Genomic DNA, 14,107 nt, shown 5'->3' with positions numbered 1-14,107 from the left:
CGCATCATGCTGCCACTGCCTGCTGCTGTTGCCCGCTAGCGGCTTGCGCACTCGTCTGGAGCTGGATAATCTCGCCCTTCTTCTTCTCGATCTTGACTTGGGTTTCCTTGATCTGTGTCTCCAGCCGCTGTCTTTGAAGGAGGGGAGCAGTTAGTTTGCCAACTGCTTGCCCGTGGATGCTTATGTGACGGGCGTGGACCTACATTTCCTTGCCGATGAACTCTAGCCGTCCATTGACCGTGCTCTCGGCATCCGCTTTGTCTTGTTTAAGCAGAATGGGGCCGATGAGCTTGTATATCGTCTCATCGTCTTTCAGCTTTACAAACTCCTGTCAGGGCGACGGTTTAGTAAAAATTGCACGGGTTCCTTTGGCAGAGGGCTCACGCAATGTTGCAGAAGGGGGGGGAGGGGGTAACAAACCCTTTGCACTCCAAGATTCTCCTGCTTCTGGGCTTCTAACTTTTGCCTGGACAGCACGGATTCCTGTAGGTCTACGGTACGTGTCAGTGGCCAAGCGCGAAGATGCATGGAATAAGACTCAAAATACCTTTTTGCAGCTTTGTGAAGTCTTCAGACAGGCTTTGCAGCCGTGCCTGAACTTCGGCCATGGAAAGTTAGGAGAGTGGTGGAAGCTCTCTTGGGATGATCAGAAATACTGGCGGAAGACGTCTGGGCAGGACGTTCGGATCTGTGTAAGAAAACTCGAAAACGGTGTAGCTATCTCGGCCTCCAGTCGGGCAAGCTAGGAGGCTAGCCGCTAGGCAGGCATTTGCGCAGTGACGCTCACGCCCGAATTGCGTGGAGCCCAAATGTTAGTAGAATAGCGGGTGATACATACAAAACACTAACAACTTACAGAACCCCACCCCACCAGGCCGGCCGCTGTGGCGTCAACAAGGACGGGAAGGACGACCCCGCGCCAGCGCTTCCAGGTCAACACGAACGAACAGACAGGCGGCGTATTCTTCAGTTGCCAAGTTTCTGTCTGTCTTCTGCCCTCACCAACTGTGCCGGTGATGACAATCTTGAGAAAATTGTCCGGATTTCAACCAAGCTCCGTGCCTGGTATTAAGACGAAAATATTGCGGCCCGGCCAAAGCTTTTATTAGAACTTGCCCTTCCGATCGCCGACGGCAAACCGATAAACAGCAGCCTCGACACGGCGGGCGGTTCCCGTCGCACGGCAGACCGAATCGACCAGACACAACGGCGTCGGCGGCTTGCGAACTGAAACCCCTGCACCTAGTGCCACTGCCACTGCCGCCGCCACCGCAACCATGTCGAACACCGACTTCCTCGGCCGCGCGATCGAGCAGGTGCGTAAGGCCATCGAGGCCGACAACGCGGCCCAGTACGAGAAGGCGTACCAGATGTACTACCAGTCGCTCGAGTTGTTCATGCTGGCGCTCAAGTGGGAGAAGAACCCCAAGTCCAAGGAGATGATCCGGGCCAAGACGGGCGAGTACATGGACCGGGCGGAGAAGCTCAAGTCGCACCTGGCGGACGCGGACGGCAAGCGCAAGAAGCCCGGCATGCTGGGCGCCAACGGCACGTCGACGGGCGGGACGGGCAAGGGCAAGGACGGCGACGAGGGCGCGGCGGCCGGCGGCGAGACGCTCGACGAGGACAGTAAGAAGCTTCGCAACGCGCTGGCCGGCGCCATCCTGCAGGACCGCCCCAACATCAAGTGGGATGACGTGGCCGGCCTCGAGGGCGCCAAGGAGGCGCTCAAGGAGGCCGTCCTGCTCCCCATCAAGTTCCCACATCTGTTCCACGGCAAGCGGCAGCCTTGGAAGGGCATCCTGCTGTACGGCCCGCCGGGAACCGGAAAGAGTTACCTCGCTAAGGCCGTCGCGACGGAGGCCAAGAGCACATTCTTTAGCGTGAGCAGTTCGGATCTGGTAAGCAAGTGGATGGGAGAGAGTGAACGGTATGTCTACGGCGTCTATGGTCTTTACTGTTTCTCCTACGCTCTCAAACGGTGCACTGACAACTGCTTCATGTCTACAGGTTAGTTAAGCAGCTCTTTGCCATGGCGCGAGAAAACAAGCCGTCCATCATCTTCATCGACGAGATCGACGCGCTGTGCGGCCCCCGAGGCGAGGGCGAGTCCGAGGCGTCGCGGAGGATAAAGACGGAAATGCTAGTGCAGATGGACGGCGTGGGCAAGGACAGCAAGGGCGTGCTGATCCTCGGCGCGACAAACATTCCCTGGCAGCTGGACGCCGCCATCAGGCGCCGGTTCCAGAGGAGAGTGCACATCAGCCTGCCCGATCTGGCAGCGCGGACAACCATGTTCAAGCTGGCCGTGGGCGACACAAAAACGGCCCTCCAGCCCGAAGACTTCCGCGAGCTGGCCGTACAAGCCGAAGGCTACTCTGGCTCGGATATTGCCATTGTGGTGCAGGATGCGCTGATGCAGCCCGTGCGCAAGATCCAGCAGGCGACGCATTTCAAGAAGGTAATGCTTTTCAACCCCCTCCTCTACCCGCCGGCTCCTTTCTCTATCCGGTTATTACCGACCGTTAGAGGCAGATCACTGACCCATTCTCGGCACAGGTGACCCACGAAGACAAGGAGATGTTAACACCGTGCTCACCGGGCGACCCGGACGCGATTGAGATGGGGTGGGAGAGCGTGCCATCGGAGGAGCTGCTCGAGCCGTACGTGGAGAGGAAGGACTTCATCAAGGCCATCAAGTCGAGCCGGCCGACCGTGTCGGATGTCGATCTCAAGCGCAACGAGGAATGGACCCACGAGTTTGGTAGCGAGGGCGCATAACCTGTCCCCCCATTTCCTACGGAGCAGGAGTATTTCCAAGGGCCAAGTTTTATAACTGGAAACCCCCAAATCAGCCGGGCATGTTTCCCTCAACAAATACGACCTGCGGCTAGGTATGCCCCGTGCCGTAAACACAGATTATATGGCAGACTTGATGTACTTTTCTCTATATCCACCCACATGGGCCGGCCGACTTGTAATCTGGACGAGGCGGGAGGACATTGGTTTCCGGGACGGGAAAGTGAATTCTCTTTTTCTCTCTCCGGAGCTGGCGCGTGGCGTTTTGTAATTAGAACTCTCTCAAAAACCGTCCCCAACAACCACGGTAGTAGTTATCCCACCTATGTAGCGTTCAAAGTGACGGATAATCTGGCCATGTCATACTATTACGGAATCTAGCGTTAAACAGTTATGTATCTAGTGCAATGCTTGGAAGTCGAGATACCCAGAGAGAAATGATAAGCAGAGGCCAATTGCCGCATGGTGTCCAGTTACATTATGTGAATCCTCACCGTTTTCACGTCTCTCCAGGCCCATTACCAGCACCAGAAGATGCCACATCGACGTGGCTCGTGGGAAATGGCAAGAACGCACCACCCCGAAAATGAAATTTCTTTGGGACTGGATTTTATATTCGAAGCTTCTTTTCCATCTCCACTGCCCTGGCTTTGCGGGCAATGGTATGATACAGTCCAAAGAAACTTGGACAAGCAGGCATCTCTCAGCCATATCCCCAAACTCCATTTTACCAGACCCTACCCAGAAATAAACGCCCAGAAGATGAAGACCGGCCAAAGGAACAAAGAAGAAGAACATGTAAAAATCCATGCTCGGTTACATAGACTTCCTCTTCTTTTTCTCCTTCTCCCCGTCAGCTTTGACGTCCACCATCTCGACATCCTCGCCGCCAAGGCTCTTCCGCTTCTTGTCCTTCTTGTCCTTCTTGTCCTTCTTGTCCTTCTTGTCCTTCTTGTCCTTCTTGTCCTTCTTCTCCTTGTCGCTCTTCTCCTCCGCCTCTTCTGTGACCTCCTCCGCGGCAAGACTCTTGCGCTTCTTGTCCTTCTTGTCCTTCTTGTCCTTGTCCTTCTTCTCTTTCTTGCCTAGTGTCGACGACACCGGGGCGTGGTGCTCAATCTGCTCCATGTCGATGTCGAGGTCGCCCTCGTCGCGCAGAACATTCTTGATGGCCTTCTCCATGGCATCCGAGTTCTTCATGGGCTTGGTGCCCTTGGCGTGCCACTCGAGTCGTTGCTCCAGCTGCTCGCGCATAACCTCGCCGAAATGCTTGGTCGGGTGTTCGGAAAAGTTGTCGATACGACTCGCGATCGAACACTTGTTGGCCAGATAGCGCGAAATGCGGCCCTTGACCTTGGGCCCGGCACGGCCAATGAACGTGCTCTGGTAGAGAAGGCCATACTTGGGGGTGGCACCTTTTGTCTTGAGAGCGCGGAAGAGCGCCTTCTCGGCGCCCAGGATCTGGACGGTCGAGGCCGGGTACTTGGCAAGGTTGGTCAGGGACCCCGCGTGTGAGATCAATCTGGCCGCGACGGATGTGCCGAGAATGACCTGGAGGTTGGGAGCGACATCGCTCATCTTCTTGTCGAGGGATCCCGAGAGGATGCGCCTGTAATCGGCCATCTTAGAGACGTTACGGGCCAAGTCCATCACCATGTGCAAATCGGCGTCGGCAATATCCTGCCCCATAGACACCTTGGCAGCCTGTACAACAGCCTCGGCTTTCTCCTGGTCCTGACCGAGAATGTTGGCGAGGTCATCGACGCTCGCATCCGTGAGCGTCTTCTTGTCGCCAACAGCGATGACCATCTTGGCGTAGGTCCCGTTGTCCGACACAATACGAATAAGTTCGGGGAAGTGCCAGCCGTACCACTCCCGGACACGCATGGCGCCCTGGTTGATGCCCTTGTCGAGCGCGTCGAGGGTCGCGATGCCCTGGATGATGTGGTTGTCGTTCTTGTGGACGCTGAACTTCACCTTCGCTCGGGAGTAGGCGTGACCGAGGCCAAGCTGAGCACGGTTAATATCGCCGTCTTGTAGGCCCTTGAGCAACTTGCTGGCGTGAGCGCGGATGCCGCGGAGGAGAGCGGCGACAACTTCGGACGTGTCGGCGGCCTCGCAGTGAACTCCGGGGAATGTCGAGCTGATCTCGCCTGCCAGTCTCTTGTCGACGACTCCGAGAACAATCTTGCTCTTCTTGCCGCTCGTCTTAGGGAGGTTGAGTTCCAGAGTCTGCTTCAGGTGCTCGGGCATGATGCCTTCGGAAATCATGTTGATAGATTCAAGGCCGTGCGCCGCAGAGCTAGGGCGGTCAGTACGCTTCAATTGAGCAGGGAGAGAGTCACATCCCAGCTGCCAAACACCTACCTCCACGGGTTGAAACTGCGCAATTGCACCATCTTGCCAAACTTGTCCAGGGTCTTCATGGCATCCTTGACCTCGGGCAATTCCAAGCCGACCGTGTCGGCCTGGTGGACGACCTCGAAGAGGGAGAAGCCCACCGCGCTTTCGTAGAGGAGGAAATTGATTGTCGTCATCTTGCTGGCGTGTAGTCGACAGCAATGTGGGGGAAATAAGTAATTCTCACAATGCGCTGGCGGGGTGTGTACCTTGCGCGTCGAATGCCTCGATCGTCAACGTCAAGTTCGAGCTTGGTAATTTTTTCTTCCTCTCTGGCCACCAAAGTTCGAAATTTTCGCCCAGAGCTTGGGCACGGACCATGCCAAGGTGGGGTTTGGTGCGGGTCTTGGGGTTTGTGGCTGGGGCATTGTATTGGGGCTTTGTGGCTGGGGCTCTCTGGCGGACAGGCAGGAGTGGCCTGTTAGAATTTGAAGCCTGGCGTGTCAGGCAACAAATACCCTGGCGCAGTCCCCGCACCTTCCAAGTCCTGATTCCCCCGCAAGTACGGAGTACGAAGGTTCTCCGTTCGCACTGCCACCTCGAACTGTGAAGAGACTTTCAAGCTCGTAGGTACCAAAGCAAAACGAAATTGTCAAGATTGCACTCAGGCTTTTCATCTACACATTTTTGCAGGCCGCTTCGGAACTTATTCTCCCTTATTGCTTCACAGCCTTGATGGAGTTCCGTGTTAATTACGTGCCATCCATTCCTGGCTGAACAGCAGATTTTTGCATGGCTTGAAAATGGGTTAGCTCGGTTCGTAAGGTATTACCTTCCTAGGAAGGTAATACTAGACCTGGACCTGGCCTGGCACTGAATATCCAGCCATGCCGCCATTCCCGGCCTCGACGCGAGAGCCTATCAGTCCATACGCGGAGATTCGTAACGTGCAGGCAGAAGCTGTACCACCTACGTAGGTAAGGTAAGCACGACCGGGAACTCCCTCAGCCCTACGGATCTCGCATTTGGGGGTCGTTTCCCACCGCCCTTTCTGCCCCAAGAGTGGCTCGCATACTATCCGAATCGAGGCATAATCTCCATGCCGGTGCCCAATCAGCAGCATCATGACCGAGATGTTCCGTTTTCCCGCGTAAATAGATTGCAGTCTAGCAACTCAAAGACGTTGAAGCCGGTCAGTCTTCCAGCCGACGGGAGACCTGGTGAAGCGACTCTCCCCCACTCCTACAGAGACCCCAACGGGCAGCAGGCACGCGGCGCAAGTGCGCGCTACCTGTGCGACTCGGCCCCTGAGGTCGCTCTTGCTCACGCCGTGCCGTTCAGCTGATGGCGCGCAATGGCAGCTTGGGATCGGGCGATGCCCAAATACGGGCAAGAGACCACGCCGTTCGGCACAAATGGACCAACTCGCCCATTTCCTTGGTTGGGGGCTAATTGCCCCCCATCTTCAGGTCCGTTCCAGGTGCGAGGGCGAGGACGGCCGTGGTCCGTCGCCGTCCCACCGGAAAGGCTGTGCGGACCCATCCTCTTGGAATTGTCAGGGCGCTTCCCAGCGGCTTGAAACCACACGACTGGCCAATCGGAAACGGGTATGGTGGCTCTTAGGTCACCCAATCTTCCAGTCCTGTGACGGCTTTCCGCATTCATCGGTGGGGTCGAGAAATAAATGTGCCGTGGACAGTAAGCCCATTAGCCCCTTTCGAGTTGTGCGCAGCTGCGACGGGGGTGGTGGACGCAGACGGGGCGGGGGCTGGTTCGCCGATTGACAGCCTTCTCAAGGACACCATCTTCCCCAACGCCATAAAATTCACTGCCTGCGATGGCGTAAAAAGACTGCATCTGCATTGGGGCTTATGACGCGGCGCCATTCTCCCTCTCGTCTGCAGCCCAGCGCTCCACGCCAGTTTCCCACAGCCACCCAGTGTCTCAAGTTGCCTTCAGCATTGCCTTGCCTGTCCCAACTAACTCACCGTCTTTTTTAAACGCTGCAAGGGCGCTGCTGGTGGGGTTTTGCATCCAACCGACGACGACGGGTCCAACCTCCGCACCTGTCCTCGTGCCGGGGCAGTTCTCTTGGCTGCCATCCAATATCCACCAGGCACGGACTACCTTGCCTTACGGCACAGGCACCAGCTATTAATTGCTATTAGTACCAAGGTAGAACAACCGCATTTCGTCCGCCCCGGTAACCTCGTCCGTCAAAGTTTCATGCCATCCATCCAGAGCCCGAAGACCATTCTACTGACCCGTTCCAGTTTCGGGTGCCGCCGCGATGGATCGCCAAGATGCCCGGCCGGGTCCTCATGGCGCCTCATCCGACTCCTCTGTCAGCAGTGTCGGCACTATCTCTGCTGAGCCTGAGAATGTTGGTAGTGAGAGCGTCTCGACCCTCGGCCATCCGCTAGACTCGGAAGGCCTCCAGCCTCTCAACTTCAAGGGGGTGGGTGCCATTGCTCGGGAGAGGTCAAACCCGACTGTGTCCCCCATCCGCGACTCACAGGCTTCGTTCGCGTCGTCTTGGAGCAGGGCGTCGGTGGCATCCAGCATCTTCTCCTCGACCGGGCAGCGGCCGACCTCGACTGCCTCGACCGCCTTGTCGCGTTTCTCGGTGGTCCGCCAGTCCTCGGCCGACTCGGATACCGTCTCGCCCATCACTCCTCTGAGCCCGATGACGAAGCGCAAAGACAGCTCAGGAAATGCACGTCGTTACTTTTGCACATTCTGCGATGCTTCTTTCGAGTCCAAGGCTGAGTGGAAGATCCACGAACTGGATTCCCACGACAAGCCGGAAAGATATGCCTGCAGCGACTGTACTCTGGTCTTCTCGCGGGTGGTTCTGCTGACATCCCACCGCCAAGACAAACATGGTCTTGAAACTCCTCCTGATCTGAGAGGCGTCGTCCACAACTCCGCCATGCGCCAGGCATGGGGCTGCGGATTCTGTGGTGAATATGTGCAGTCGCGGATGGATTACATTGACCACGTGGGCCGGCACTACGACGAAGGAGATGATATGAGCCAATGGCAGCATACCTATGTTATCCAAGGGTTACTAAGTCAGCCAAGGATCAGGGATGCGTGGATCCTCCTCGTTCAAAAGGCAGAAGCCGGGCAACAAGCAAGGTTATCTTTTACTTGGGATGCAGAGGGCACTGGACGATCACGGACTCTCCTGGACGATGACGGCCCTTCATGCTTGCAGGACTTGTTGGAGTTCTTCCCAAATTCCGGCAGGGATTCAAACGTAGTAGCAACCAAGGCCTACAATATGGCTCAAGTCAGTAGGAACGAACCTGCAACCGACATGACTGAAGCTCTGTCTTCGTGCCCATTTGACACCACACGTACATCAACCCCGCGTCCAACTCCCAGCCCAAGACCAGAGTCGGCTCAGGCCATGTCTGAAAATCAGACTACCTCGCCAATACCGGTTTTGCCGTCCGAAGTGGCCGAGCCAACACTGAGCGACCTCCAACAGTCGACCCCGCGTTTATCCTTCCCTCACCGATCCTCTTCGCCATCGTTTTCGTCTCTCGCCGCTGGTGGACACCCCCGGCCCGGCGGGTCTGTCTCCAAGGTCTTGGTGAGAGTCAAAGAATCAGAGCAGAAACCACAGGCGTCATCGCATGGTTCTACGGATCCTGGTCAGGGAGGTGGCGCTTTAGCCGATGGACCGTGGCGCTCGGCAAAGGGTAATTCACTTCGCCGGGTCGACAGCGACCGTCATCTTTCTATCTCGAGCTCGGAAACTGGCTGGGGGGCGAATGATAAGCCGGAGATTGCGAGACCCCGGACTTCGTTGGCGATTCGCTCCCACGAAACCCCGTTGATCACACGTAAAGAGGCCGCGGAGCGAGAATTCAATCTGCGGCCCCTCTCGTCGGCTCTTTCCCACTCGACTCTAGCCAGCACCAATGCGCGCGAAGATTGGCTCGTAGTCGCTAAGCCGAGCGAATCGTCCTCGGCCAGATCCCACTCAGGATCGAGCATAACGTCGACGGCCACAGCTGATGGCTCCCACGGTCTCGACGATAGTGCGAGCGAACTCATGTCGGACGATAGCCTGTCTGAGCCAGACTGCTGGCTAGGGTTTGATGGGAGGTCGGTGGCCCTAAAGTCTTGGACCCGGACGTTCCAGCAGAACATCGACAGAGAAATGAAGAGGATATGGGTTCAGTACAACCGCGACTGGGATGCGATGATCAAATCTTGTGCAGGCGGTTCGAACGGAAACTCGCCCGCGAGCGGGGAATCTGCAGGCCGAATTCGGAAGACGTCTTACTCGCGGCAAGCCACTGGAAGAGGCCTTCGGCCACCTGCCCGCCCCCCGATCGAGGACGACGAGGATGACGATGACGAGATGGATCGACATCGCCCGAATTCCTCCTTGTCCAAGTACAGTTTGGCCACGCCCAAAAGGTTTGCGTGCCCCTACCGCAAGCACAACCCGCGGGTGTACAACCTCTCAGACCACGAGGTCTGTGCGGTGAAGGCATGGCCAACGATTTCGAGGCTGAAGTAAGTTTTTGCGCACATTTGCCACGCTTGGCAGAGCTGACTGTGTTACCAGAGAACACCTCTACCGGAGACATCACAAAGTCCATTGCCCGAGGTGCAAAGAAACGTTCAATGACGCGAGGGGTTTGGCTGCGCACGAGATGCAGCTCGAGGGCTGCGAGGTTCTCGACGTGCAGCCGCCTGGAGACATCACGGCATTCCAGGAGAAACAGCTCAAGTCTAGAAAACACACAGCTCGGCGGCAGAGCGACGAGGAAAAGTGGGCAGAAATCTACCGGCTCCTCTTCCCGCACGTGGACACCGTGCCCTCGCCTTGTGAGTAAGCTCATAAGTATGATGAAATCGCCTAATGCGGGACTAGATCGCTGATATGAGGCCAGATCCTGAATTTACCGAGGATTTGGGGCCCATATCGTCCGAGTCCAAGAACAACCTCGGGCTGCAGCACTTTTTGCTGACCCAGCTGCCCCAACTCTTCCGCCGGACGGCCGAGGAGCACGCCGGACGATTCATCCAGTCGCACGAGACGCTGAGCATGGACAGCATCCCGAACATCATTGAAGAGTCCCTCCAAAGAGCGTTCAAGGCCTGGGAGGATACCGGAAGCGACGTGCCGCGTCGAGCCGGCTCAAGCATGTCTTTCAGCGAGACCTCGATTCTGTCCCCAGAAGTCAGGCGCGAGATGCCGCTCGGGCCAAACGCCTACATCCCCAGACAGCCCATATACGAGGCCATGCCAGCCGAGGCAACCGCGAACTATAACTGGATTCCCCAGGACATGAACGGCCTGTTTGATGCCCAGCAGCTTGAGGTTCCGCAGAACGAGGATTCTGGGTTTGTCGAAGAGTCGTTTCTCCCGACGACGTCGGCCGGGAACTACGCCCTTTTCGACTACACCTTGGGCGGCACCATGGGCGGCACCATGGGCGGCGCCATGGGGGGGACAATGGGCAGTCACGATTGGGTGTGACTCGGCTGAAAATTTTTGTGATGGGAAAATGTTAGATTTCTATCTCTTTCCGCTGCTTCCCTTGGAATATTGGTTGGATAGGTCCCGAGAGTCACGTTCTATACAAAGGCTGTTGCTTTACCCTGTTCTAAAGTTGCCCTCACCAGTCCCCAGTCACCTTCACCGAACCTTGCTCAGGCGCTGCTCAGGGCATGATCAGGGAAAGCACAAAGCGTGGAAGCATCAAATGGCAACTTTTCGCGAGGCAGCAGTTCTGGGCTACCTGCGTTCCAATACTAGGATCACCCAGCCATACCTAGCCCGGTAGGAACAAGGCCGCTCCAAGGAAGGTAGCTCCAAGGATACGGTGAGGCAATTCTCATTTTCAATCTAGATAACTAGCTACGGTGTAATAAAAGACAGAAAATTCACTTCTGGCCCCTTTCTTCAACAATGCTGCCACCCTTGGGGACCGCCGCTTCCGCACGCGGCGCTGATTATTCGCCACCTTCTCTCCCTTGGCCGCTCTCCTTGCCTCCTGTTCCGGGCCCTACTTCTCCTTGGCCGTGTCGTCGTCCAAGTACTCGCCCGTGGCCAGGAGCGTGCGCGAGCGGTCTAGAGCGACAGCGGCCGGGCGCACCCAGTCGACGACGGCACGGCCGGTACGGACAGCGTCGCCGCGCAGAAAATTCCAGCACGGCATCTCCTGTTTGTTGACGAGGTCTCGCACCTCTTCGGCGGTGGGCATGGGCATGTGGTCGGGAAAGTCAAAGGCCTGCGGGGCGGCGTCGGCGTGGCCGTGGTAGTGTCTCGGGTCGGCGCGGCGGCGGGCCAGCCACTCGACGAGCGCCACGCGGTAGTCTTCGGCCGGGTGGTCGAGGAGCGCGTCGGGATCCGCGATCCACGACCTCCGCTGCAGGAGCCCCTCGGTTCCCTGGCCGTTCAAGTGGTCGCAATGGAGGTCGGTGGTGACCCACTCCGTGCCGGTCGGGCTGCGTGTCACCAACTCCTCAACGAGCACGATGACGGAAGCGACATCATGGTTGCCCTGCATGGCCAGATCGTTTGGCTCTTCTTCTTCTTCTTCTTCCTCTTCTCTCTCTAGCGCTGCTGCGAGGGCCTGGCCTGGCCTCCACTCGGCAGGAGGTGATCCGTCTATCCTCGTGAACGCCGCCTCATCAAGGGCCAGGTCGTATTTATACTCAAAATTGGGCGGAATGTACATGCCTCGCTGAGAAATATTTCCACACCTGGCGGCTGTGCCAAAGTCGATGAGAACGAGGTTGTCGGTAGCGGGGTCGACCATTATGTTTCGGAGGCGTACGTCAGTGTGCGCTATGCCGTGCTGCAGATTGAGGTCGTTGACAACCTGCATGAGCTGCTTGGCCCACTTGAGCTTGAAGGGCCGTGTAGTCCTGCTCGCCTCGAGCGATCCACCGGGGAGGAAGGGCACGGTGAAGCCCACAACGCCGCGTCCTGGGCCCTCTTCGACGACCAGGTGCCGGATGGGCACAACGTGCGGGTGCCCCGACAGCCGGACCAGCCACTGCACCTCTAACCACACCCTCGGAATGCCGTCCGTGTCAGAGTAGTACTTGAAGACTAGCTTCTCCGAGCGAGTCGACGGCGGCGTCGTGACCATGTCGACCCAGGGAGCGAGGCGGCCCAGCTCAACTAGCTGGTCACGCGCCACCGTCTCCATGTCTAAGGACAGCCCATAGCTGTCGGCGCTTGCGAAGTGCACGTAGGGTCTGGCATCGCCGCCGGCGTCTCTCGAGATCGACAGGATAGTGCCGCCGATCTTTTTCCTTGAATCCAAAAAAGCGAAATTCGGCTTGCTCCATGCTGTGTTTCCGTCTCAAGACGTGAGGCAGTTGAGAAACTCGGGCGGCAGAGGGAAGACGGGAGACCCTCGTGGGTGCTTTCTTGCATGTCAAAGAGAATGAAAGAGCCGCGCCGCGCAGTGCGATTCAGCCGTTACCTCTTCCGGCGCAAGTCGCCCCCGGAGTCAAACAACAAAGAGAGCGGTGGACCCCACGCCGCCGCGCTCCCCAGCCGGCGATGTTTCGTCTCGTCTATCAAGTCAATCAACATAACAGGTAACAGATGACTTTGCATAAAACGAAGCGGCTGGCTGGTTCAGGTATCTTTGTCGCTTACCCACAAAATCGAAAGTGGTTGTTCCCCCATACGCGCACCTCAGGGGCCAGGTTAATCGCCATGGCGAGATCCGCCGACCCAGATTTGTGATCAATCGGTGCGCAGGGACTATTAGAGCCTGCAAAGCCAGGGAGGCGGTGAACATGGCGCCCCTCTCGGGCCCGAAGCCGCCTGCTGGACGTGTCATCGTTTTGATGACATGGCTTTGTGTGTTTCAGCCCGCGTGGAAGCTCGGGCAAGAGGCGCAGTTGCCGATTCATAGAGAGGGATACCGTGGCGGGCATAAAAGCTCGCCCATAGCGACCATTCTATCATCATCAAGTCCTCATCACCAACCTCACTGCTCACTGTCGTCATCCAACCATACTCCGACTTTCATTACCGGCTGCTCCTCAAAACGCTTCTCCCGGTTGCCATCCTATCTCCCAAAGCCAATTCTCTGCTGCAAAAATCGTCAGCGAAACCTCGCCTAAAACAAATCTCTTCTCCACAGCCTAATATGTCAGCCTAGACGCCTCGCGTTCTCCCTCGCCTCCTAGCCTATCAGGAACTGGATCGTAGGCTCGCGGCCAGCCGCTCACGCTGTAACTGTGGATTTTACTATATCTTCTCCCGATGTGGCCATGTCGCCCTCGAGGTGAAACACATATGCGGCCGCCGGACTATCCCAGGCTCCGGACTATCCCAGGCACACCGGAGCCTACATTTTGTGTCTTCCCACCCGCACGTACGACCATCAACTACATCATCATCGCGGATCCTTGTGATGCTTGCGCCAACGCCGCCGCCAGTGGCAGAGGGAGATGGTGAGGCAACAGTGGGCGAGGGCGGAGGCGGGGCGGAAACATCGGATGGTCCGTCCTGAGCCAAAACAGCGGCCCAACTGTGCCCTTGCCTGGCTGGCTTTCATTCAGCCGCAACGACTTACACGCGAGGGGGTTCTAAATCGCTATTCAGGGTTGAAGACGTGGGAGCCGGACTGTGCAGGCTTTCCGAGAGAATCATCTGCGACGTTCTGCCCAAGATTCGCAGCTAGAATGCTGTATTAATAGATGGAGCAACAAGCTGTTTTGTCTCCGTACTGTTTTGTCTGCGTGCTGTTTTGTCTCCGTGCTGTTTATCCCTGTACAGATGCCCGGGTATTGAACTGTCCAGGCACCAAGATACCAATAGTTATGCCAAGAAAGTTCAGCCTACCACAAGAGGGCCAGTGAATTGCTGCCAGTGCCGTGATACATTTCATAAGCATGAACAGAGCCACTCTCTTTTTCTTCATATCTTATGCTGTGCCACTTGGCCTCGTCTTCCTGGTTTTGTTTCCCCGAA

General features: G+C 57.0%; 5 protein-coding genes across 5 annotated transcripts; 2 read left to right on the top strand and 3 right to left on the bottom strand.

Moving 5' to 3' along the window:
* Nucleotides 1–25: 25 nt before the first annotated feature.
* B0T26DRAFT_629707 (Prefoldin) lies at nt 26–608 on the bottom strand (the record flags this gene model as incomplete). Its single annotated transcript, XM_060436259.1, has 4 exons — nt 26–131; nt 204–328; nt 421–491; nt 548–608. Coding segments are annotated over 4 exons (363 nt in total), but the record flags the coding sequence as incomplete, so codon positions are not given.
* Nucleotides 609–1,277: 669 nt separating this feature from the next.
* B0T26DRAFT_648989 (vacuolar protein sorting-associated protein VPS4) lies at nt 1,278–2,781 on the top strand (the record flags this gene model as incomplete). Its single annotated transcript, XM_060438048.1, has 3 exons — nt 1,278–1,930; nt 2,011–2,461; nt 2,560–2,781. 3 exons carry the CDS (start codon nt 1,278–1,280, stop codon nt 2,779–2,781), a joined length of 1,326 nt encoding a protein of 441 aa, XP_060294106.1.
* An 871-nt stretch (nt 2,782–3,652) lies between these two features.
* B0T26DRAFT_813087 (protein SIK1) lies at nt 3,653–5,539 on the bottom strand (the record flags this gene model as incomplete). The annotated part of the gene is made up of 3 exons (XM_060447322.1): nt 5,164–5,539; nt 3,825–5,098; nt 3,653–3,765 (listed from the first exon to the last, which is right to left on the bottom strand). Exons 1-3 carry the CDS (start codon nt 5,331–5,333, stop codon nt 3,653–3,655), a joined length of 1,557 nt encoding a protein of 518 aa, XP_060294105.1. The 5' UTR covers nt 5,334–5,539.
* A 2,226-nt stretch (nt 5,540–7,765) lies between these two features.
* On the top strand, nt 7,766–11,072 carry B0T26DRAFT_715255 (uncharacterized protein). The gene is made up of 3 exons (XM_060442233.1): nt 7,766–9,672; nt 9,725–9,987; nt 10,053–11,072. The coding sequence occupies exons 1-3, from the start codon at nt 7,823–7,825 to the stop codon at nt 10,640–10,642; spliced, it is 2,703 nt and encodes a 900-aa protein (XP_060294104.1). The 5' UTR covers nt 7,766–7,822; the 3' UTR covers nt 10,643–11,072.
* A 792-nt stretch (nt 11,073–11,864) lies between these two features.
* On the bottom strand, nt 11,865–12,176 carry B0T26DRAFT_622194 (uncharacterized protein; the record flags this gene model as incomplete). Its single annotated transcript, XM_060436094.1, has 1 exon — nt 11,865–12,176. A coding segment is annotated over one exon (312 nt), but the record flags the coding sequence as incomplete, so codon positions are not given.
* Nucleotides 12,177–14,107: the final 1,931 nt, after the last annotated feature.

This window comes from Lasiosphaeria miniovina (genome assembly GCF_030549165.1).
Source record: "Lasiosphaeria miniovina strain SMH2392-1A chromosome Unknown B0T26scaffold_5, whole genome shotgun sequence".
Classification (NCBI taxonomy): Eukaryota; Fungi; Ascomycota; class Sordariomycetes; order Sordariales; family Lasiosphaeriaceae; genus Lasiosphaeria; species Lasiosphaeria miniovina.
Note: the sequence above shows the minus strand (reverse complement) of the source record. Positions and strands in the feature narration are given on the sequence as shown.

Coding starts and splice junctions, on each gene's coding strand:
- B0T26DRAFT_715255 (XM_060442233.1), top strand. CDS start 7,823: ATGACGAAGCGCAAAGACAGCTCAGGAAATGCACGTCGTTACTTTTGC. Junction 9,673..9,724: donor CCAACGATTTCGAGGCTGAA/GTAAGTTTTTGC, acceptor CTGTGTTACCAG/AGAACACCTCTACCGGAGAC. Junction 9,988..10,052: donor GGACACCGTGCCCTCGCCTT/GTGAGTAAGCTC, acceptor ATATGAGGCCAG/ATCCTGAATTTACCGAGGAT.